The following is a 25,510-nucleotide window of genomic DNA, read 5'->3' on the forward strand; positions in this document are numbered from 1 at the left end:
AGGGAGCAGGAGGGGACTGACGAGCCTGCCGAGATGTGAGAGGACAGAGCGAGTCCAGAGTGGATGAGAGAGTAGAGAGGAGAGTTTCTGCAGCAGAGTTTGGAGGCAGTAGTTGGAACGAATCAGAGGAAGGGAGGGCTGAGAGCACCGACGAGGCAAAGGTAGAGGGGGAGAGGGAGCGAAGGTTACGGCGGACAAGTGTAGGATGGGAAGAGATTAGTTTGTTATGTTTGGAAAGGGATAGAGAGAATGAAATGAAGAAGTGATCGGATGTGTGGAGCGGGTTTACAGAGAGGTTAGAAGTAGCGCAGTTCCTTGAGAATATGAGATCAAGGACATTGCCAGCTTTATGAGTCGGTGGGGACGGAGACAGTGAGAAAGCAAAGGCGGTTAACAGAGATGTTAGTTCGTCTATCTTCCCCATCTGGAGGTTGAAGTCTCCGAGAAGTACAGCGGGAGGGCCAGTTTCAGGGATGTGTGAGAGGAGATGATCTAATTCCTCCAAGAAGTCCCCCAAGGCGCCTGGCGGACGGTAGAGAACAACAATGGTTAACTGTATAGGATGGGTTACTGTGACGGCATGGAACTCAAAGGTGGAAGGAGTGAAGTTAGGTAGCTTGAAGAGGGAAAAGCTCCATTTGGGAGAGAGCAGGAGACCAGTGCCACCTCCTCTGCCAGTGGGTCTGGGTGTATGGGAGAAGGAATATGCAGTGGAGAGAGCTGCTGGGGTGGATGTGTTGGATGGAGTAATCCAGGTCTCAGTGAGAGCAAGGAAATCCAGAGACTGCAGGGAGGCGTAGCCAGAGATGAAGTCAGCCTTAGGAACAGCTGACTGGCAGTTCCACAGGCCACCTGAAACTAGATGTTGGATCTCAGTGGAGCATGTGGGATAGACGAGAGCAGGCCGGTTATATCGATTACGAGATACACGGGGCCAGTGATAATTGCGAGAAGACACATGAACAGGAATGGAGAAAATACACATGATTATAGCATGAGGGGCTAAACAACAAAATGAAAAAAAAATAAAAACACCAACGATACTTAGATCAATCAAAGTAGGATTTGCCTCCTCTTTGCCTCCCTCGTGACTCCCGTAGGACTCTAATGTCTTTGTCAGTCTTACTCCCGTAGGACTCTAATGTCTTTGTCAGTCTTAGCCTGTCTGACGCTGACGCTCCAGGAAAGTGATACCTAAAATGGACGCCTGATTGCTCAGTTCTCACAGCTGTAGGGGCACGCCCCTCTAATTAGTTAACTATCTACAGCTGATGGGCGACAATAGACTGGCCCTGCCTATATTAATAATGCAGGCTTGAGTGCTGAGACCTGTAAAGCAGGTTTCGCCTGAGCAGATCTGAGATTTAAAATCTCTCAAAAGCGATTTAGCCGTTTAAGCTACAGTAACAATTATACAGAGTCGAATAAATGAAACCGAGAAGTCTAATTAAACAAGAATATAACTTACAGTGGTTGCTGCGTCAATAGGTAATGTCGTCACCGGGTCCAGATGCACATACAAAAGTGTAGTTATTCCTATCATGTTAGGAACTGCATCCTTATTTGGTTAATTGGAAACATGGCTTTTCAATGATGGTTATCCGACTCTGCAGAGGTTAATGTATGTAAATGGAGGTGTGTTTTACAGGTAGTTCTGGCTTCAGAGAATAAAGCTCTGTTTACCTGAGAGGGATGTGTGCAGGGATGGTTTGCCAAACTTTTTCTGCTGTACCCTGCTTTGCAGATAAAGTTATTTTTACCCACAGTGAATGCCATATATTCGCTAATGAAATAGTTTACACTGTTTTGCAAGATTTGTCATCATCAGTCTGATTCAGTTCAGCGACAGCCGGTGATTATGATTGATGGACTGATTGATCCATCACCTTGTTCGTTTGCCTCAAAGTAATTAACAAAAATAGCTCGGCTCAGGAAAAATAGAAAAACTGGAGAAGACTAGAGACAAGCAACTCATCAGTTACAATCAGAGGGGACGTGTGAGACAGCACTGTTGGTCAAACACAAGGTTGGAAACTCAGCAGCTGAACACACACTTTACCCAATAGAGTCTGCATTGAGACTGCAATTTAGATGTATGGGAATTTCAATCTGTAGGAGACAGGGCTGTCTTTATTTAGGAAGGAAATTGGTGATATGGACTTGAGCATGTAAGTGCAGTGATGCATTGTATTGTCATTGTTATGGTGCCCTTTTAACCTTCACACTTTGACTGTTTGCATGTACTGTAGATTGTCATGAATAATGAGCTATTGGGAAAGAAATTCTGCGTTTTACACTATATGAGAGTCCTTTTTCATGACAGACCTTTGCATAGACAACTGCTTATGAGTTGTTGGAATCTTGGACGCTTAAAGTTCATATTCTGACACCTTTTAGTTACTGTTAATGCAATGACAAACTAAAAAAAGCAGCGTTAGAGGTTGCAGATTTTCACCCTGCCTGGTCCTTACCCTTTGACTCAAAGTATTTGGAGTATTTCTTTGATGTTACCAACAGCTATGTCTTCGCTGCCAAGCATGTGGGTGTTGTTGTGATTGGAGCACGTTCTCTCTAATTTATCTTGTCACTCCTCCATCCTCTGGGGGTGTTTATGAGCTAACTGGAAGAAAAAAACAACACAGCATATCTGTAAACAACATTACAACAAACTTGTCTTCCATTTTCTGTGTCTTACTTTTGGGTTTTTCTACCTGCTTGACATGTTTTGTTCTGGTTCAGCTTCAATTTCAGCTGCTTAACTTTATGATACCGCTGCTTATCTGCACTTGAGTGTGAATTCTGTACTAAAAACTGTAACAGCTAGAGCACATTTGGAATAAACCTATCAATTTGGGATTTCACTGCAGTCTGCAACACACAACCTCACAGCTCTGTGTTGTACTCAAACAAACTAGTCAACAGTTTGCAATGCTTGGGGACCAAAGCATTCCCAAATTATTGCTTTTGTAAATTTGCAATATGGAGTCAACTGGGAGGATCAAAAATGGAAATGGAAACAAGCATTTAACTTTGTATGACTTGTTGAAATGTCTGCCTTGTGCTGGACAAATAAATAGTCATCAAAGCTCCTTCAAGCCATGCAACCACAATCACGGTATTACAGTTTATGAAATTGAGATCAAGTGTGAGTGGAGAGCCTGAGTCATTGTGGCTTAGTGCCGCACGGCCCAGGGCACCGATCACACTGAATGCAGGCCAAGGTTAACAATCATCCGTGAACGCTAAGCTCTTCAAAGTGTTCCTTCAGATGTTTAGTATTAGCCTCTGGTCTTTTTCCTTTTTCCTTTGCTATGTTCCACGCTAACCACTGATGCAATCTGTGGCTCATTAAGACCCAAAGGATAATGTCCATCTGGTACTAAATAGTGATTATTTGACCATGCCCCACAAGGAAAAGCATGATGTGGATGACAACAAAGTCTTTGAGTGAACTGTATTGAACTGCTGTGGTCTTTTAACACAAAAACAAAGCCCTCTCGGCCCTCGCCTCGGCACACCATATTTGTTTTGCAGCTTTCAGCAAACAAAATGTTCTCCTGAGCTTAATGCGACTCAACATGGCAAGTTCAATGTGTTAATACTTAGTTCTCCCAAAGGCTATGCAAACATGCAATTATCGCGTTGTAAAGCACACAGAGTGCTGAACAATCAGAAGCTTAAATCGAAGTAGCTTTTTAAAAAGTGAAACAGCAGGAATAGAGTGGAAAAAGCTGTGGTTGGTTTTTAAACCCACAAAGGTTACATAATGAAACTGACATCTTGCAGTGATGCTGTGGAACTGATGGATACATTTTCAAGCCCATTTGCATTAGATTTAAAACACCATTTGTGTTCTTTTAGTCATAAAATGAGCCTCACTAGACCATTTAGTTGATTTATTCAGGCTTTTACAAACCTGAAAATATCTAAAAGGAGGTTTTTAGTGAGCAGCCATATCCATAAAGGAATTTAGTCGTCAAAGACCCTCTGTAAAATCATCTTTCTTAGCTGTGATTTAATCAGACTAGTTGACTGAACTCATTCTCAATTACTGGAGCTATGTGGGAGAAGGAATCCTTTGAGCCCAGAGGCTTACACAACATGTACATTAACTCATTTGTACTCTTCAGACTGCTGCTGCTTATTACTCTACAGCATATATAAACATTTTGACAACATACTGTGGGAGTTTTAACAGTGTTCAGCTCAACTTTCCACCAAGGGTGAAAAGGTGTTACGCATTTTTCTTAACAGCGCACTGACCCTGCAGTGCTTTAAGAAAACTTAATTTGACTGATTGAGGCAAACTGGCTTATGTTTCATTCGACCTTTTCGTACTTGTTAAATAATTATGGCGATATGATCCTGCGATTATTCCTGATCAAGCCAACAGAAAGGTCCCGTCTGTGGGTGCGAGATGCTGTTCATTTCAGAAATAATAAACAAACAGAAGCAGACGGAGACAGAGCGCCACAGTGACCCATTCATTAGTGAAGCTGACCCTGCAGGGACAAGGAAGCTGTTCATTAAATAGACACTCGAGGCGCAGTCAGAGATCACGCTTCCACCCCGGCAGTGAGGGTATCTCATTCCACATAAATTGTTCAAAGTGTGCCTTCAGGGGACTCGAGTGCTGGGAGACCTGTTGAGGGCTCCACAGGGGCCCCAAATATAACAAAGGATAGATCACTTTATTATTGAGTTAGCTAAAAGTGCCAGCAGAACTTTACTTTTCCTTATAGAAAATGTTTTAGTTCTTTGTTAAATCTCCATCAGTTTCCTGGTTTTACTGCATGTGAAAGTCAACACATACATTGCCATACTATGACTATGAAAATGTTAGTTATTTATTTGCACAAATGAGTAAGAAATAGCAGCTTTTTTCGGGTATGCTATTTGTTTGTTTTTTGTCAAACAAAAAGTGGGATTTGTTTTGCTTTCATTTCTTATATTTTACACATCCCAGGATAAATACTGTTAACCAACATACATTAGTGTGACTATAAGTGCATGGTATTGAATATTAGACTGCAAATTAGTTTCTTTATCCCATTCATTGTCTCAATGAGGCTTTATGGTCATTATGCAAATGCATTAAATTGAGAGCAGGAAGAGCGTAATGAGCTAAATCAGCTTCTGATGACTTTTATCTTAAACAAGCTCCAAAAACCAATCTTTTTGGTTTTCAAAATGATATTCACTTATTACGACATATCATACAGAATGAAGCAAAATAATACAAATGTTGGTGTTGGCAAAATTGAAGTTAAAGAAAGAGAAGTTTTATTTCTGATTGCACCTAAATTAGCTAATTTAAGGATTACAACTATGAGCAAAGATAATCTCTGGATGGCCAACATATTGCATCACAATCCAGCGCATTGTGTCTTGGCCATCTTGTTCTTTAAGAGAAGACAGGGTTTATAATTAGGGATGTCCCGATCACCTTTTTTTGCTCCCGATCCGATTCCGATCATTTGATTTTGACAATCTGCCGATACCGATTTTTCCCGATCCGATCTTTATGCAATGAGAAAAAAAAGGTAACAGATAACGGCTGGTCATCCAACGCGATGAATTCAGCTATCTTGGCTGTTATTTGTTTGGCCTTTTCACTGTTCTGGGGCAGTTTCTCTTTCCTTTTCAAAGTCTCTGAAATTGTTGGTTGTGTCAGTGCCGTTCCCTGAGTGGCCGCTGTGTACTCGTCGTGTTGTTGTTGGTGTTTGTTTCTCAGGCGGCGTGTTAGATTGGTCGTGTTGAACGTAGCTCTGTTCTTTCCACCACGCGGAACCTCCGCCTTGCAAACATTGCATCTGGCTGTTACACTGCCTTCGCTTTCAATTTTATAATACTTCCAAAACTCCTGACATTTTCTCTGTCCCGACTCCCGAGTCATCAGCTGAACGTAGCCTCTCGTTAGCTTACTGCTACTATTAGACACTGCGCCCACTCTGTTTCCAGATTTGAGAGAAATAAGCAACCAGGTCTATGAAAACAAGCCCAAAAGAAGCAACACATACATGATGTTTTGTAATTTTAAACCAAAACTAAGGCCTCAGGATGACTTTAAGACGTGAACATGGTCATTTTTGTTTTGTAACATTAAATAAATTTAAAAAAAAGATATTTTATAAAAAATAAAAAAAATCCTGATCCCCGATTTTTTTCTCCCGATTCCGATTTTTTGAAAATCAGGTGATCGGCTCCGATCCCCGATCACGTGATCGGATCGGGACATCTCTATTTATAATTACCTTTTTATTCGTCAACACATAATACAGCTTTGCTCTTCATTCCTGTACCGTGTTTTCAACCGTCTAACCCCAGTATTTCCTTTGCAACTTGTCCCTGTATTCTCAGTGTTTAACTGTGATGCTCGTCTTTACAATGCTATGAAGCAAGACAGCACAAACACAAGGTCGCTGGCAGAGAGCGTTAAGTGTTTATCTATACATTTCCTCTATACATGCTGCATTTATTTGTCAATATATATGTTTTCTTAACCCTCTCAGTTCTGAAAATATGCTCCCTGTATTGCATTCATTCTCATAAATCTAAATGTTGAATGTCAAGTCTGCAGAGGTCAATCTAAATGCACAGTCAGCTAAAAGAATAAACAGACAGAGAAAGAATAGTTTCGTTGCCAAATGATAAAATACATTTACATATAGATTGAACAAGCCCTGAGCTCTATGCATGCAGGACTAGTAAAACTGCATCATCATCAAAATCAACTCAACTTTCACAATGTCAATCGGTTTGATAGCATTTCCTACCCTTTCAAAATCAAGAGATCATTATGCAAAAACATTTTTTAGGAGACGTAGAGTAGAGTGACTAGATGCTAATTCGGTAAATACTTTCTGGTAAACGGTGATAAATGGAGGTGAAACACAGTTTGTTTGCAGAGTGTCAAATGGTGCTGCCAGACTGCATGCAATATTTAAAAGTTAGCTGTAGGCTACCAGGGCTTCGCATTGAATTGGAGAAGAAAGAGCGAGTTTCAGTGTTAGCCAAACATGGTAACAGCTGCAATGCTCTGAGAAAACAAAACATGTCATGTATGATAAAAGGGAATGAGGCTCAGAGTAAACAAGACTCTTACTGTGCATACTTACAGTAGACCAGGCATCTTGAATATGGTGGAGTTTTGTGATCCTTATATCTCTGTTTCACATTCTGGGCTGGAGGAGGGTTGAGTTGGAGAGCTGTGCCAGAGAATAAACATGGAGGAGATAACATTTGGGATGGATTAGATTTTGGGGTGGAGGTGTTTTTCTTTTGGTACCAGAAAACTAAATTATTCTGTGTTTTAGATTCTAGATTAATCTCAATCTTTATTTATATAGCACATTTAAAACAACCTCAGTTGACCAAAGTGCTGAACAGGCAATAAATACAATATAAAATAACACAATGGGAGTAAAATAATAAAACAATAATTAAAAACATGATCAAAAGCACAATAACTATAGAAACATATAAAAACACAAACAAATGTAAAAATGTAATGTTCAACTAGTATAAAAGCTATTCTTCACTGCATTTTCTTCCTCTGCCTCGCTATCAGCTATAAAGATATCATTCAGTTTGTATTGTGAAAACGAACAAGACCACTTTTTCCTTTATTGGATTAAAACAAATGCCACATAGATGTTATGGACTCAAACAAACACCCAGAGGATTTGTCTGGGGAGTACTAATGTATTTTATCCCTCGTCCTTACATTCAGAGCTTCTAAAACAACTAGTAGCATGATGTGATGTGGAAGTAGATGCCCAGCAAATGTACAGAATAAATCACTCGAAAATTGGACATTGATGGAGTGTGTTGATAAAGTGAGGAATAAACCGAACATTTAGAATATGCTTTGAGGCTTCTGTGATTACGGAGTCATGTTGACTGAAGACGGATCCTGTCAGCTGTATCAGCCGCTGAGATGAGAGAAAAGGCAACAAGCGGCCTCACCAGAGGCAATCACTGCCGGAAATGCGCTCCTGATTTTCCACCAGGCGTGATTTTTAACTCTGCATGGATGTAGGTCAACATAAGCTGCCCTCACACCGACTGCCCATTGCCCACGAAAGATCCAATTTGCCCCGGGGCCACATCCTAATATATCAATTACCTGAGAGGTTAATGTGAGGCGAAAAGTGAAGCTGCCCTATTAGTTTGATTTCTCCTCAGTGATAGTACAAACCTGCTTTAATTAGTGTTTCTCAACGTGCTTGCACCAGCTGAGACTGACTGTGTTTAGTGGATTTTTACACATTTGGTGGAGTTGTGGAAGTTTACAGCTGCAGGACATATGAGATGTATTCACAATAATAGCTCACTCGTGTTCTTCGTAGTGAAGGAAATGACTAATTGAAGTGTTTATAATAACTTCAATCTCTAACGTCACCACCACCGAGCTACAAGTGGACTGTAAGGAAGGTTTTTTATTGAAACTCTCATGTCTGAATCAGAATACCTTTATTCGTCCCACAGAGGGGACATTTGCATTTGTTACAGCAAGAAAAGAGCAAAAGACAGCTTCATTTTAACCACGAAACATGCATACAAAAATTACACAATTTACAAAATACACATCCTGTACATAATGCATGTAGGTGCTTGTTATCAAGAGCTTTTTTTAGGGAGCTACAGTAAAAGCTTCGCAAATTCTGAGTGGATTGCAGTAGTAAGAATAGTTTGTATTTTATGTCATAGTTCAAATATGAATTGCCCAAAAACATGTTTAAAAAAAAGGAAAACATCGAAATAAAACATTTACTTTGAGACGAGGAAACAGGAAGTGCAAAAACGTTGACTCATTCGTCAGGTTTTAGGACTTATTCCTGCAAAGCTCAGACTTCCTCTTCATTACCCCCGTCTTGTTCTAGGACTTTCTGCTGGATTTCTACGGCAATACTAAGAGAGGGTACAGGGAGCCATTGCAGAGACTTGTTTACAGACACATTGATGTTTGCGGCAATTCCTGCTGGTTGCCAATTGAGTTTGATAAATGCCACAGATTACTCCCAGCCGCTGATATGCTTTCAGACACTTTCCTTTGATCACTACTAATCTCCACTGTCGCACATTGTATTTGCATTGCACAATTACCCCTCCCCTGTAGCACCCAGACTGTTTCTGTTTCTACTATGCACCAAGAATTGACCCATGGTGACACATATTTTTTTATTGAATATGATGTATTAGTTGCACTCATACATGATGTGCTGCGCGAGGCCAACGGCTTTTCAACATATTTTCCATCAAGGACTGCATTAGGGAGTTGTTTGTGAATGTACTGTGTCATCCTTGAACATGCATTATATGCGTTTCCTCATTTGACAAGCTAGAGTAAAGTGTCTCAGTCTCTCTTTAGCATTCGGAAGGTTTGAAGTGTTCGACTAATTCATGCTTGCATAATGTGGTTTTCGGTTTTAAAGCCACACAAGAGTTTTGGAGTTGTTTGTAAATTCAGGACTTCAAATCAATTCACAGCATGTAGAATTATGTCTTTAAATCTTTTATTTCTACGAATCCATAAGCAACAAGTAAACCTGATGCAATCTCTCAATCCCTTTACATTCGGGAGCTTTATTAGTACAAATTATTTTATAATTCCCCTATTTCTGAGCTGTTTTTGAAATTATGTTGTTTATATGATTAGCATTTTTCCACATTTCATATTGTAATTTGATCCTCTTCATGTGCTTCACAGGTCCATGGGGCCGATGCATGGGCAGCGACTGTGGCCCCGGCGGCAGCCAGAGCCGGGCGGTGTGGTGCGCCCATGTGGACGGCTGGACCACGCTCCACACCAACTGTGACCAGGTCCAGCGCCCGTCCAACCAGAGGAACTGTTTCCGTGTGTGTGACTGGCACAAGGACCTTTATGACTGGCAACTGGGTGCCTGGAATGTGTGTGTGCCAGTTTCAGCAAGGACCTTATGGGCCTTGCGGCCGTTCACATGTAGTGGAGCCGAAGAGGGCATTCAGACCCGGGAGGTGGGCTGCATTCTCAAATCAGAGGAGTCTCCAGCAGAGGATTCCATCTGTGAATACTTTGAGCCCAAACCTCGCCTGGAGCAGGCCTGTTTAATCCCTTGCCCTCAGGATTGTGTGGCTTCTGAGTACTCGCCATGGACGCCCTGCTCCAAAACATGTGGAACAGGCCTCAAGACCAGGGTCCGCAGTGTCCTGGTCCCTCCACTTTTTGGAGGCTCACTTTGTCCCAACCTTACTGAGTTTAAGTCTTGTAAACCAGGGCCTTGCACAGGTCCAGAGGGCATGTACAGTCTCAGGATTGGACCCTGGAACCCCTGTGTCCTCCCTGTGACTCGGACAGAACGCCAGGTTAAGCGCAGGAAAGGTAAAGACCAGGGGGTCAGGGAGAGAGCTGGAGTCAAAGATCCAGAGACCAGAGAGCTCATCCAGAAGAAACGAACCAGGAACCGCCTTAACCGGCAAGAGAGTCCGTTCTGGGACATCCAGGTGGGCTACCAGACTCGGGACGTGACCTGCATTCATCGGAACGGGAGCATCGGTGCACGCAAGTAAGTGGCATACATAAAATATAAAACAAAGAATCTCCATATAAAACAAAATATCTGTACACTGTAATAAAATATAGTTAAAAAGCAATAAAATAGAGCAGTAATTTACAGCGAAATAGATTTCAATTATAGAATATAAACTATGAAATGGTGAGAGGTTTTGGTCCTGATGGAACACAGCCTCCTGCCAGAGGGGAGGGGGGTGAACAGTTTGTATCCAGGGTGGGAGGGGTCGGCCACTATCTTCCCTGCCCGCCTCAGGGTTCTGGAGGCGTTCAGGTCGTGGAGGGATGGCAGATTGCAGCCGATCACCTTCTCTGCAGAGAAGCAAACTGCTCCTCATAATTCTTGAACCTTTGACGTTTAGTTGTACTGATCCCAGAGTCAGTGCCTTTCTAACATGCCACATTTATCCTTCTGAATGTTTATTTTTTATTTGTATCCCTGTCAGGAAGTGACACATAGCGGCGGATGTTTATCGGCCGTGTTTGTCACTGCTGTGCTGTCACTGCAATGGAGCACAATTTACCACAGTGTAGTATATATGTCAACTTCAGATGATGAAAGTGACAAAGCAATTATTTTTGTCATTTTTGAAAGAACTTTTTTAGGATTTCTTTGGATTGTTGTCCTCTGATTTAGACAGGATGTGTAATGATATGTTATCAGGAAAGTGAACAAATCAATTGTCACTAAAACTGTCCCTTTTTTCCCTTGAGGCTCAGCCATAAAGTCAGATTGCTACAGAAAATATTCTCAAATGAATAATGATGGGAATTTTTTCTTTTTTTTACGTTTTAAGGTTAAGGTCTCAACATTAAGAGAAGATCAGTTAACCTTTTTCCCAAAATAAAAACAGGTCATTGAATGTTGTCTTCAGTGGGCACTCTTATCCCAAATACATGCTGTAACTATATAAGTGCACATTTATAGTGTGAGTAAACCCATGTGGGATCCAACCGATCTAACCTGTGGCCATGACCTATAATTGCTGGGAGCTACAAAGTCAAACTCTGAAAATAAGATACATCAAAAGGCTCCCACTCATTTCTCAGCAGAGGTCGTATGAACAACACACATTTAACTTCCTACACATTAATCTGCCAGCAGCTTCAGAGAACACTATCAACATCAAACACTTACAACACCATACAGAATAATTGTATTTTCACTGACTAATTATTGTTATCACTCATTACGTCATATGCCTTTTCAGGATTGGATAGTTATCATATATCAAAAAAGCCAAGAGTTTGCAATCTGGTCATCAAAAAAAACATTCAACACAGAAGAGTTTTACAAGGATCTATCTACCCAATACATCAATAACAATCAACTATAATTGCAATAGCAAGTATGGAAGGAGGCATGTACAGTTTCCATCTGCTTCCTGTTGTAACTGCAGCCAAAGTGACACTTCATTTATACTTAAATTAGTTTGTTTTCCACCTGTTCAATGAAAGCGAACTGGACGAAAGCAGTTCAGCAATTTCAACACAAGCTGTCATGCCTGAAGACACATTAAAATGTTTTAGCCTAAATCCAATTGTAAGAGCCTGTGAAGACTTTCTGAATCAACCCATGCACAGAAATCCTGGCTAATTGGCTAAATAGCTCAATTGTAATTGTTCTACCTAAAAAGCGAAATCATGCATCTTCAGCTGTTTTTGGCTATTACCAAACAGCTTTACCTGCAGTACCACTACTCTCTGTACTGAAGTTGGACAATGCTATAGGGTCTATTGTCTGATTTGACTATTTAAAAACACCCAAACAGGGAATTGTGGACTTTTGGTTTTCAGAAGTAGTTTATTTGGCTTTCCAAAGGGCCCTACAGATGTATGTCTTAAATATCTTACAACAAATTAAGGAATGATTTCCCGAATGTCTAATCTTCCAGTTTTAATACAGTTTTGTGTTTACAACATGTTTGCAGCAATAGGCTCCATAGGGCCGTAGCTGCTGCCCACTTGTTTAGACAGTTGTTAGGCTGAAGTGGTTGATGACTACAAACGTTTTGTGTTAATCACTAAATGTTGGTTCTTGTTACAACATGCATGCTGTTATTCGTTATAAAAACTTTGATTCCTTTATAACATGGCTGCAAGTAATCAGCCATTCTGCTAGAGCTCCATTCTGTATCATCTATTTTTCTCTTCCTCGACCGACGGTGAATTAAAAAGTCATAGTTCTTTGCTCGGAACTTGGTGATGGGCTTTTATGATCTCAAGGAAAGAATCAATGACATGTCAGTAAAGCAAGACATATCTGTCGCATGCCCCTGTACTCCAAGATTTGATCAATTATGTACTAAATCTATTCATTAATGCTTTGTTGGCGCAGTGCTCTCAGTAGTGACTGGGATCAAATATTTCAAAGGAACCGTGAAAACAACTCACATGCCCTTAGGAGTATAAATATTAATCCTTGACTTGTTTATTTCTTGTCCTGAAATATTTATAGTTGTTTTTGCCACTTTCAGAACAAGTGGAACAAACTTCCCAGTGAAGCCGTAACCCAGTCGTATCCTAGCCAGAATCTCTCTGAACATCTTGCTCACTTCATTTCTAATTTTGTTTGATGAACATCTGTCATTGGGTCCTTGCTTTTTCAATAATCCTCGACTTGTCCTCGACGTGTTTCGAAACAGGCGACCTCCTCGTAACAAAGTCTCCTGCTTGTGTCCTATTTGTGAAGCTTGCATTTTGACCTTTTTAAGTTCTTGCTGTGCAAATATTGGGGGGGGGGGGGGGGGGGGGGGCGGGTGTGTGTATCACATTACATAATGGCAGCTAATGCTGCAGGACTCACATGCTGCTGTAATTTAACTTGTCATCATTTTTGGCTCTTTCATAAGTGTTTTTGCTAAATGCTCTAAAGTCAAATAAATAATAAAATAATAAAAGGGCCTCTTTAATCACTTGACCAACAACTAATCATGTTTTTAGACAATTTCATGGGCAGTAGCTCACTTTTTGATGAATGCAGTGTAAGTAATGAGGGTACTCGACAAGTGTTGAAATAAGGACATGATCTGAATGCTCTATTTTGTCTGAAAGCTCTGAGAGTCCGTTGTTGCCAGTTACTGTGTAACACCATACATAAAGTGAACTTTTTCAGACATAGTCTTAGTTATTTAAATAGAGAATGATTGTGTCCTCATTCTGTCTGAATGACTGAGATGAAGAAATAATGACTTATTTTTGCTACTTTGAAATCTCCACAAAGATGCTAGGGCATTCACTCAACAAACGGATCAAAGGATCCAGTGACAGCAGAAATGGGTCATCGACTGCATTCGGGGCTTTTTAAAACACAAGGAGTTCCATCTGAGACAGGAAATCGAGCCATCACCCTCAGTGCATCACATTAACTGTTCAAAATTGTGGTTGTTTTCCTCCGATGCAAAATGAGCCAGAATACCAAGTGAGTTTGGCAGAAAAAACTAAACTACGGTGTTCTGACAGTGTCACTTCAGTACCACTTCAAAGACTGCAGAGGTGCTTTAATCCGCAAAGACACAGGAGTTAAAAGAAGAAGAAGAAAAAAACATGCTCAGCTCATACATTTCCTCATTTATACAAAATCTGAGTTGCTGGAGGTGAAGTGTGGTGGCAGCGTCTAAATGAGAGGTTTCTAAATGAAGCAGAGCTGTAATTAGCACTAATAGCTCGTCAGCTGCAGCGCCTCGAGGGGAAAGACATCCAGACTGAGGAGCAGAAAGCAGTCGGCTTTAGTTAGAACACATTTCTAATGATTCGGTAGGGACCTAAAGTAAGAGCGGGTTATTCATTACATCTAAATGCCATTTAGCTGATCAAAAGATGTGTGTGAGCGATTGACCACATGGTTGTTTTGGTTGTCTTAAATCACACTGCCACGCTACTCTGGTTTTACCCCTAATGTGAAACTGGTTATGCAGTGTGTATGCTAATTAGAGAAGCTAATGACACAATGTGGCACCAGTCAAGGGCAGAGGGTTTAAAGGCACTATGCACACAGATATAGTTTCATATGTGTTGCTCTGACATATTCAAAGACCATTACATCCATATCTTTAAGGCATATTGGTACATTGATATTAAAATGACATTGAGACGTAATGTGAATTAATGTCACTGTAATGAGGCATGAGTTCACTTCATATCTCTGTGTACAAAAATAATAACTATGATCAGTTTAAGTGTAAGAATAACAAATAGATCAAAACATCTACCTCTGGAGAGTTGTAAGGCGTATTTACTTACCATTTGTACTTGATTATTCATTTTTGATTTGTCACTTGCAGTGCAGTTCAGTCTATAAAGTCGTTTATCAAGAAAAACAAGTTTCAGCCTTTTGGATATTCAAATGTGCTGCTTGTCTTTTGTTCCAGCAAAACAACAGGGCTTGTGTTGGGCATGGTAGTTGGCTGTACACACTACATAATTATAACTTTATCAGTATAACTAAAATAGTTCAACATGTTGGAAAATATGTTTGCATACTCCACTACTTGTCACAGCATGGCTACACTGAGCCTATTGCCCTTTTTTGTTTTTTCATCAGAAAAGTTTGTGGATTGTACTTTTTCTGGTACCACCTCAGTTCAGACTTCCCGCGAAATAAAGCAACACCAGAGGGGAAGTTAAAGCACTGTGGCCAGCTAACGGTTAGAGAACACCAGACATCCTGCACAAAATGAAACTACCATCAATAGCCATTGCAATATTTGGTTCACTCCAAACTGATTTTTTTTAAAGCAGCAAAACTACACCGTGCACTTGAGAAACTGCACACGGTAATCTGTTTGGTTGCCAATGAAAGGATTATGCGAGTAAGGGAGTTTAAGATGATGTCACAACAGTTTTGCTTTATCAGCTACAGTAAGAACCTCGCCTACACTGAGGGGGGAATATCTGGCGTGGAAAACAAAATAAAGAAAATGCGTTGTTACTGTGGGGGAAACTTCTGAAGCGATTGGAAACAGGACTCAGAGAGACAAGAGGAGAGCTGGAGCTTTGATGGCAAACACTGGTGGTTTATTTGGAGTTTCGGCCGGAGAATTGACAAGACAGGTGGTGTGTGTCACGAGTTGATACAGCGGTTGCCAAACCAATTCTGAAGAACTCTTCTGCAGCTCGATGATTTAACTAGTTCGCAGTGTAATAATCAACATTCTTTATCAGTGAGACTAAACAATTATGGACCCTGAATCTAACTAGAGCCAATAGTGTGTGAGTGTGTATATGTTGTTTGTTTAAAGGTCCCCTATTATACTGTTTTTCATCAATATATTATAGGTCTGCAGATATATACAAAACATGGCTCTGAAGTGTTTGGCTCCAAATACCAAACAGATCATTGCAGCATCCCATAATCCCCTCTGTTTCAGGCCTGTTTCCAAAGTGCTGATTCTCTGTGTGTTACTTTAGATGAAAATAAGGAGCCCCTCCCCACGCCCCTCTGAGAGAGATTTGGTTAAAAAGAACACAATGGTGCTCTAGGAGGAGATTCAGGTGATGGTGTGTGTGTGTGGGGGGGGGGTTACCAGTTGGTTGGTTATGGGCTAAAAATTGTTATGACATCATAAAGTGGCCAAAGTCTGATCATCTCATTTTCAGACAGGTTTTATATGAATGGATCAGTACAAAAAGAGAGCGAATCTTTTTTCCTGAAACTTTCAGAATCTCTTTCCACAGAGGGGACACATGTTAATGTATAAAAGACAGGAACAAGTGGATTTAGCATAATAGGTCCCCCTTTAAATCTGTTTGAAAAACCACTTTGTAGAAACGTCAAGTCATGGACTCAGGGTGTTATGGGCCTGACTATTTCTTGGCCAGGGACAGTGAATCTATGAGTCTACATTATATATGTATGTGGTGCTCTCCTCTTGTTCAAACTTCAGGAACCTAGTGTACCTCTGAATACAATCTTTCTTAACTTAACCTTACCTTCCCTCCCTCCTGTTCCCCTCCTCTTCATCCTTTTCCAGCCTGTGCACGATGAGAGACCTGCCGCTGACTGTCCAGTCCTGCGTCCTTCCCAAAGACTGCCAGCTGACCGACTGGATCCAGTGGGGCCCCTGCTCTAAAACCTGCTTGGACCCCGAGTCTCCCATAGGCAATCGCACTCGGAGCAGACAGGTGGTCCAGTTCCCTGTGGGCGAGGGGGCGGAGTGCACACCTCTGGAGGAGTTGGAGTCATGTGAACCTCAGGGTGAAAGCGTGCCGCCTTGCGCAACGTAAGTTCCTACTGATTACACGGGGGCGGGGAGCTCAGTAGGGAGTCAGCACAGGCCTTTTGAATTTGAGTGAAACTGTAGATGTGTTTTTCATAGCGAGCACTCGACAGGCGCTCGTGTTTCATGGGGATACAATTGCATGTTGGGTTGTGATAACACCCTTCTCTTTGGTTATAGAATTGTTAAAAACCCTGTTACAGTGCACCACACTCTGCAGGGATTATCTCTGTATGCCTATAAAGCTGATGCAAAAACATACAACAGAGTGAATGTCTGGTATTGAACCTGGCTCATGCTGCACACGCTTCCTGTTGGTTGTGCTTTATCTCATATCACCAAGATCATTTGTTCTCCTGGGTGTGTGTGTGTGTGTGTGTGTGTGTGTGTGTGTGTGTGTGTGTGTGTGTGTGTGTGTGTGTGTGTGTGTGTGTGTGTGTGTGTGTGTGTGTGTGTGTGTGTGTGTGTGTGTGTGTGTGTGTGTGTGTGTGTGTGTGTGTGTGTGTGTGTGTGTGTGTGTGTGCATGCGAGCGTAGTAGGCAGCATATGGAGATAGATTGGAATAAGTGCTTGGGCTGGTGCCAGACAGAAAGTAGAGACTAATGGAGGGAGACTGCAAGGATATTTTAGTCCCACAAACTCTCTCCCTGCACACACACACGAACATACACACACATACTTAAACTATAGGTCCCCAGATGGCCTTTATTCCCTCAGTTTCACCCTATATCATCCTAACACAGCTACTGTTAAAACATTTTCTCATACTCTAATCCCGAGAGTGTTTGATTTTCTATGGTAGGCATTTATTTCTCTGTTTAGAAATAGCCTTTTCAGACCCACATGATTCCAAGTTTCAGTTTGTATGTTGTCCCCTGACACTCATTACCGATAGTGAATTGTGAAAATTAAACAAATATCCATAATGATATTCAAAAATCAAAGTCCCTTTTTTCTCTGAAAAACAATTGTTCTTCTGTCGGGTGAAACTGACTTTTGAAGTTTGTGAAAGGACTTTCACACTTTCAAACTGTGCATACTCTACTTGTTATGTTGTTTATTTCATCTTAGCAACATTAGAAATGCATCATACATGTTGCACAAGGAGCAAAAGCAGGCTTAAAAATGTATTGAAATAGAAAAAAGAAAAGAAAATGCATCCAACTATGCACATGAAACAGGCATGTTGTATCTGCAGAGTATTTAGTGAAGGATAATGTTGTTTCTCTTTCAGCCTGTTTTAAAAAGGAACATTGTGTTGCATTTTGATTTGGGTTTGGTAGACAGTTCCATAGGTTTGCTCCTTATATAGAGAAGACTGATTGTATGAAAGAGGTTTTAGTTCATGCAATGTGACGGCGTATATTGAAGCCTGTGATTTGACTGTACTGTCGTGCTGGTGTCTTGTACCAAAGTCATCATTAAGCAGGGAATGAGTAAGACCATTTTAAATGAAGCTTTTACTGAAACGTGCAATTTATCATGTTTTCAGAATAAGTTATTGGTAGTAAATGGTTGTTACTATGCAACACATCCTGAGGTGCTTAAGTTAGATCTGCAAAATGAACTTCTGTACTTTGACACTTTGCGACACCCACACACAACATCCATACATGCTCTTTCCTCTGTAGCTACACCTGGAGGAGCACCGAGTGGAGCGACTGCCGGGTTGACTCGTTGCTAAGCCAACAGGACCGGAGACGTGGCAACCTGACAGGTCTCTGTGGGGGAGGCTTACAAACCAGAGAAGTTTACTGCGTCCAGGCCAACGCTGAGCTTCTCAAATACCTCAACAACCTCAAAGAAAAGGAGAAAGGTAAGAAATCATTGTTCTGTAACATTAATGCATCTCATTAAAAAAAGTCCACTTTTAGTGCTGGGATGTAAATATTTAGCTACAAGGCCCATGTCATTATTAATGCTCATCCTAAATACTTTTCTCTAGATACTTTTTCACTGACATTTTTTGAGAGGTATTGCCAGTCTGAATCATTTGTGCAGTCTGTGTTTATTTGCCAAAAATGATCAGTGTACCAGCTGTACTGACATTAGCTGCAGTAAGCTAGCAACCTACTGTATGTCAAAACGTGCTGCTCTTCGCTTTAAAATGCTGCTCAGTTTTTCCAGGTATTTTTATTTTTGTCTCTTGTTTTTGTGCTCTCTCCCCGTCCTCTGTTATGTTTGTATCCTCAGGTTGTTCATAAATTCCTTTTTGTAAATTGCACATTTTTGTTTTATTAATCTCACGAGGCTGTGTAGCATCTTCCTTCAATACTGTAACCAAAGTCAACAACACTTTGCATATGTCAAATCTTACCCCCACACACAGCATAGCTTGAAAAAAATTAGCTGAACTCTCAAGTGTAACTCAAATACATTTGATCAAGCGCAGTTACATGACAACTTACATCCGTCAAGCCCCCACACTGTGTGTGAGAACTTCAGTCTCTCTGTGGATTTGTAGCAGATAATTGCAGATCAAATGCTTGCAACAGAGGTAAGCCGTCATGTTGACTGATGTCCAAATATACAATGACATACAATATTCCCTTTGTATTAATAGTCAATGTGTGCTTTGTTTATCTTCTCTCCTTTTCATGCTGTTGCTATGCTGTCAGGTGCAAGTTTTCTGTTAACATTTAAAAAGCCTTCTACTCACTTCCTTACCCGCCATTTTACTTAAAGCAGATGTCATTTAAAACAAGGATTTTGATGCCTGTAAGTCCAGCTCTGACCTCACTGGTCAAAGGCCTCCATTTTTGACACTTGTCAAGCCAGCTTAGAGTCAAAGCTGCCCTCTTAAGGAGGGTGTTAAAGACATTAGATGAGGCTTATGCAGACCAACAGTTTAGATCGCGTGAGAGAGGGTGACAAAGTCTAACCTTTCTTCTGAATGTGGAGAGATGCTCCTCACGCAAACAGCTTGAAGATCAGTCTGTCCAATATGGTGGGGTTTAGTGCAGGTGGTGAATGTATGGAGATTAAACTTTTCCGAAACAACATTTTAAACAGGGAAGCACAGGTAAGGAAATTAAAGATGGAGTTATATAATAAAATCATGTTCAATTATTATTAAAGCAATAACTTCATTGTCAATAATCTCTTTTTTGAACAGGGGAATAAAGGCTTCTGTCAATTTCAGCTGACATATGCTGTGCTAGGTTTTGCTAAGTAAAGTTATCTTCAATTTGTCATGTTGAGTGAAAAGATGTATACATTAAAGAGTAATACCCTAATCAAAGAATGATGAGAACTCAGGAAGGACCATTCGCAGAAACTTGATAACAGATGCAACTGGAAAGCATAATACACTGCCTTCTTTTTTAATCTTAATGTTGAATTCATTCTTGATGGATGATTTTTGAAGTGAAAGCTGGCAGTAAAACATGGTTTCTCAGAGTTTAGATTGATCTGCAGTCCTCTGTGTATCAGCCCTAATGAAAGAATAATGAGTCTCCAAGATTAAATCCATCGACAGACAATGTCCGGACAACGCAGACTTTACAATAGAAGAATTAATATTTCATGTGAACTTTGTGATATCGTATGCCCTCCTCCCTAAGTGCTGTAGTGGCTACAGGACAAGTGAAAGCACACAGTTATTGTACCTGCGTTGAAACTGGAGCGCCAGTTTTGATGATAAAGCACCTATAACCTCTATTAAAATACAGTTAAAGATTCATCTATACAAACAGGTTGAGATTAGTATCAGGGCTAGATGTGCGTGACGTGTGTTTGTGCAAACAGTCACACACACATACAATCTGCACAAACTTCTTATCTTCTTGGCGCAGGATTTCTTTCCCCTCTGTTGGGGGGTAATCTCCCAGCATACTACTGAGACCAAGAGGCAGGCAGTGCTCAGTGGAGTCTGCTGCAACCAACGCTCTTCCTCCCATCTCTCATGAATAAAAATCACCATGTAGGCAAAGATCTGGCATCGGTTTACCACCTGCTTATCCTTAAACGTAATCTTTACAGGAGGTTGCTCTTATCTAACCTTAGATCAGTACTGCAGCCTAAGAAATGTCATCTGGCACTTCCTCAGCTAAGGCTCAATAAGGTTTGTTTTATTTCTGCTCAGCTGCTGGAGTATATGGATTCCTTTACTACTTGACTCAACCCTATGAGAGTTGACATTTCGGTCACCTTTCACAGTATTTGACAAGAAGATTGAGTTAAAAGCCCTTTAAAGGTGAATTAACACCGAGTGTAGCAAGGGAGATGTATTCAAATATGTAAGTTCATACTGTCATTGCAGGTTAGAAACATTTCTTTGAAACTCACACCGCACCAAAATTACAGTTTGATGCTTAAATTATGAAAGGAAAAGTTCACAACTTTAGAAAATACCCTAACTGTATTCATTTTCCTTCTGGGAGAAAAATGTATGTAAACGTATGCGTGTTTACTGAAGAGTTGGGGTTAGGACATGGTTAGCCTATGTTAGCATTAAGAGCTAGCTTGGCTCTGTCAGAAGTTTTAAATATATCCTCCAACATCTTTGACATCTCTGTCATATTTACACAATGTTTGCTGTTTGTTAAATGTGTACACAATAAATCTAAAAACTGTTTCTAACTTACAGACAAGCCTTAAGGGATGCTACACACAGTCACTATCTCTGTCTGTGGCTTGACTGATGTTTAACCATTTCTTTTTTTGTTTTACCTTACAGCCGTTGGTGTATTTTTATCTGAGAAAAGCTAGCTGTTTCCCCTGCAGCAAAGCCAAGCCAAAGACATCCTTACTCTTAACAGATAGACATGAGAGTGACATACATGTTTTTATAAATCTCAATCTTAGAAAGACTGCAAATAAGCACAACATGTTGGACTTAAAAAGGCCTGGAAAAAGCCTAACATTATTCAGTCTCAAGTTAACATGTCTGGAATCAGATGAATGTTTCTCCTTTAACACACAAATGTATCCTGATAAGATAGCATGGTCAGTAAAGACATGGCATTTGACCTAACACCATGAGTCCAAATGTGTCATATCAATATAAACTAACCATCAAGGAATCATCAACAGACCAAATATATAAAAATATTGATTTAATTATAAACAAGCCCAGGATATGAGGCCCTGCTGTCCTCCTGCTGCTGTAGCATTAGTTTCTTCTGTGCTGTTTCCCCCTCACTGTGTTTGTTTGACAGTGCCTTGGTCTCCCTGGTGTGTGCGTAGCTAATAGTGCTATCTCCCCTGTAATTACAGCGGGTCAGACCCAAAGACAGCAGAAGCCTAGTGTCCCCCCTCTCCTCTCCGTCACCTTCCAGATCACAGGTAGGTGTTTTTAGTCACGCTGATGACCAAACTGCAGCCTCTCTCTCTCTGCTTTATGCCTCCCAGGTCTCTCTTTTTTCCTTTTCCTTTACTCCCTTCTCATTGTCAGTCTCTCTTCATTATATACCCTTCCTTATTCTTTCATATCTATCCTTGATTCCTCTCCTATCCACATTCCTTGTCTCCTCTCTTCTTTCTTAGTCATGGTTTCTTCTGCTTATTCCCTCTCCAGTTCTACCTTCTCCTTACTCTTCTCTCGTCTTTGTTTCTTCTTCTCTCTCTTAGCCTTATTCTTCACTTTGCTCTTTAACATATAATGGATCAAGGAAAAAAAGAAAGACATGTGGTTCTGACGATTCATATATTGATTTAAACACTTTTGACGGTTTGTCCCCCCCGCTGTGAGGCTTAAGATTTCTGATGACTTCAACTGTACTCAACATTTCAACAAAGTTAGAAAACCCCGACTGCTACTCTTTATCTAGACAGCTCAGTATTATTGCCAAATCCAACAAAAGGACAAGTAGTATTACAACAAAGTTCTGTATTCTCACTTCAAAATCCGGGCAGGAGAGTTGAAGCTTTGTTCCCCCACAAACAGAATATGGATGGTGAGACGTTTTCCACCGCTGCAGACAGTAAGCCACACTGGCATGAGGGATTGTTTTTTCCTCCGAAAAAATGTAACTCAGTGGAGAGCTCAGTGTAAAATACTAATAGAAGAGCAGGATAGAGAACTTTTTTTCCTCCACTCTGTTGGTCCTCAATGTTGTATTCTCAAATGGATTGATGTTAAAAGATTGAAGTCAGTGTAGTTCTCGAATAAGATGTGGATTAACAGTGGCTCAGCAAACTCAGTATTTGACTTTCAGTGTATTTTTAAGAGGAATTAGCCATTTTGCATTTCAAAAGCCTTACTTGCCTCCTTCCCTTGCACAGTTCTGAGGGAATTATGATTCAGCTCTCTCGACTATGTGAGGCTTTAAGCTCTTGGATGTCTTGTACGAGCAGTTGGAATACAGGAAATGAAGTGCCTCAGGTTGAACATGTAAAGAGATTTTTTTTTGTGAATCACTTAATATCCGCCATAAACCGAATGTATCACTCACTACTTGAAACGTAGAGATCAATTCATCCTTATAATTTGCCAAGTCTTTTATATGTAGATTTATTTTTATAATTTTCATTCCACCACTGATGTCTTAATTTTGAGCATCAGAACTTTGAAATATCTCAAACAGATGGTGCCAAGTCAGTGTTTAGCTTTGCTGCAGTGCTCTCACTAACAGGTGTTAATGGAGTTTACAACATGAGATAAAATCACCACTACACTCACTTTAGAGTAGCTCATGTTTTAGGATTTTTATTACATTTTGACATCAAAGTTTGTTTAGCTGATACTTTTATATAAAGTGACTTTCACACTCTTCAATACCAATACAACATGCCCAGGAGCAATCTGGGATAACTATCTCGCCCAAGGACACTTCAAACTGTTGACTGCAGGGGCCGCTGATAAACCCTATTTAGCCCCTGCGCTAAAAACGCACCTATGATCTATATCCCATTATATTTTGTAAAGATTGGACAAAGAATGTCTCGTGTTTTTTTTTTGTTATTGCAGTTTTATACGAGGTATTCACATTTTAGAATGAAGTCTGATTCCCAGCTGCACATGTCTGCCTGTGTGTGCAGCTGAAAAAGGAAAGGTTTAAACAGAGGGTGGAGCTCCAGGCAGGGGGTTCAACCTGTCAGCTGAGTGAGAAGGACTCACTCTTATCACCAATGACGACCTGCAAGCATTGAGACAGAGTCCTGTCGGGCTGCTGTTTTTAGGAAGACATTTAGACAAAAACAAAGCAGCACATGCAGTAGTTGGCTTAGAACAGTCTCAGCTCAGGGGGTAGCTTGATCATGTCTAAAGGTAAACAATCAACCTACCGTTACCTCTATCACTTAATGTTGGATGTTGTATCTCATGTCTTTAATTTGTATTGTACATGTAATGTTGTGGTGTTGCTGGCATTTTGTGCGATTTACTTTTACATTCTAAATGCTATTAGAAACATAGATGCACAGCTCTTGAAGATACAGAAGCAGTAGTTTGAAATGAAATAGACACCACCATGCATATTTTATGCGCATGCATAAATGCATAAACTCTGTATCTTCAGAACTCCACACATCAAATGTAATCATCTTGGCACGATTCATCAGATATTTAGAAATGTGTTTTGCGCAGTTGTCACAGAGCTGCGCCTTGCATTGCGATAGCATCTCTCCATTTTATTTCCACAAAGTTCCTCAGTGGGAGTTTAGACACAGCTTACCAGTTGCATCATAGAAAGGGGCTTTGTAAATCTTGGCACGACTAGGGACAGAAGGTGCCAAATGACACCTCCTGGAATCAATATGAGCCAAGACTTTGTCACTGCTCTCGTGCAACTTTAGTGTTGTATTGTTGCATCCTCTCCTGTCTCAAGTGAGGTCTGTGGGCAAGGCTCCAGTCCACAATGTTTTATGTTACTTCCAAGGTGCTGCATGAGATAATAATTGCAAATATATCATTGTGACATGCTTACAGTCTGGCAATAAACAATAAAGGTATAATAGTGTTTACTTCACAAACATATTGCGTTTTCCCCCACTGTGGTTTTGCTCTCTGTGGGGACTCTAAGGCTTGGAATAACATTACATAAGCATTTGTATGTCCCTTGTTCCTTTTGATTATTATGCTGGTAAGACTTCCTCACATAAAGACAAACCAGAATAGCATCAAAGTAAAGCAGGTTCATTTTTATCAGCTGCTTATTTTCTTTTCCTTTTTGATCATCAACAAAGCCTCCCTCCCAGTGGAAAACAAGCTGTGCGAGGGTCCGATTCCCAACAGGTCCCAGCTTTGCCAAATCCCCTGTCCAATCGACTGTGAGGTTTCCCCTTGGGGGGCCTGGGGGCCGTGCACCTTTGAAAACTGTGATGATCAGGCTGGAAAGAAAGGTAAGACGACACAGTCCCAACTGGTTATAATTATGATTTATTTTGAACCTTGCTATCTCAAGCCTCTTTCAATGTTTGAAGCTTTTTCTGATTTGCCCACCTACCTTGCCTTCCCCTGTGTATTAGTTTTCCTTGTTTTGGTTCTTTTGAAGATAACAATGTTATAAATAAGCATCATATTTAATTCCCTTATCAATCTGGCTGACTACTTAACTCTGTGATAAACAACAATGGCCTCCTATTTTAATTTCTGCTTTTGTTTCTATTTAGTATACCAGCGTATTGGATTTTAGATGTAATATACTATTTATCATAATTATTTTCATTTCCTTTACCGAGACTCTCTCTCTCTCATGCATTCACTTGAAAAGATAAGGTTGTAAAATAGTCAATGCTTTGTTTTTACAGTGTAGTAAATTCTGCCTAAGATCCACTAAACATTTTATATAAGCTCATT

At 40.5% G+C, this 25,510-nt stretch overlaps 1 protein-coding gene and 1 long non-coding RNA gene across 6 annotated transcripts in view; one reads left to right on the forward strand and one right to left on the reverse strand.

The window, feature by feature from the left end:
* The window catches only part of LOC117543182 (thrombospondin type-1 domain-containing protein 7A), a 148,347-nt gene that overhangs the window by 47,420 nt on the left and 75,417 nt on the right, over window positions 1–25,510 (forward strand). For all 5 annotated transcript variants that reach the window (XR_004568531.1, XR_004568532.1, XM_034211291.1 and 2 more), the window contains exons 2-6: window positions 9,713–10,547; window positions 16,525–16,773; window positions 18,402–18,586; window positions 21,988–22,056; window positions 24,898–25,053. Coding sequence is in view for 3 of the 5 variants with exons in the window: in XM_034211291.1 (XP_034067182.1) it covers window positions 9,713–10,547; window positions 16,525–16,773; window positions 18,402–18,586; window positions 21,988–22,056; window positions 24,898–25,053 (1,494 nt within the window). In the remaining 2 variants the exon portion in view is untranslated. The remainder of the gene's footprint in view (window positions 1–9,712; window positions 10,548–16,524; window positions 16,774–18,401; window positions 18,587–21,987; window positions 22,057–24,897; window positions 25,054–25,510) is intronic.
* The window catches only part of LOC117543184, a 30,898-nt gene continuing 7,882 nt past the window's right edge, over window positions 2,495–25,510 (reverse strand). The window contains exons 2-3 of the long non-coding RNA XR_004568533.1: window positions 7,119–7,208; window positions 2,495–2,620 (exon numbers count right to left, since the gene is read on the reverse strand). This is a non-coding gene — a long non-coding RNA (uncharacterized LOC117543184). The remainder of the gene's footprint in view (window positions 2,621–7,118; window positions 7,209–25,510) is intronic.

This window comes from Gymnodraco acuticeps, unplaced genomic scaffold, assembly GCF_902827175.1.
Source record: "Gymnodraco acuticeps unplaced genomic scaffold, fGymAcu1.1, whole genome shotgun sequence".
NCBI classification, from domain to species: domain Eukaryota; kingdom Metazoa; phylum Chordata; class Actinopteri; order Perciformes; family Bathydraconidae; genus Gymnodraco; species Gymnodraco acuticeps.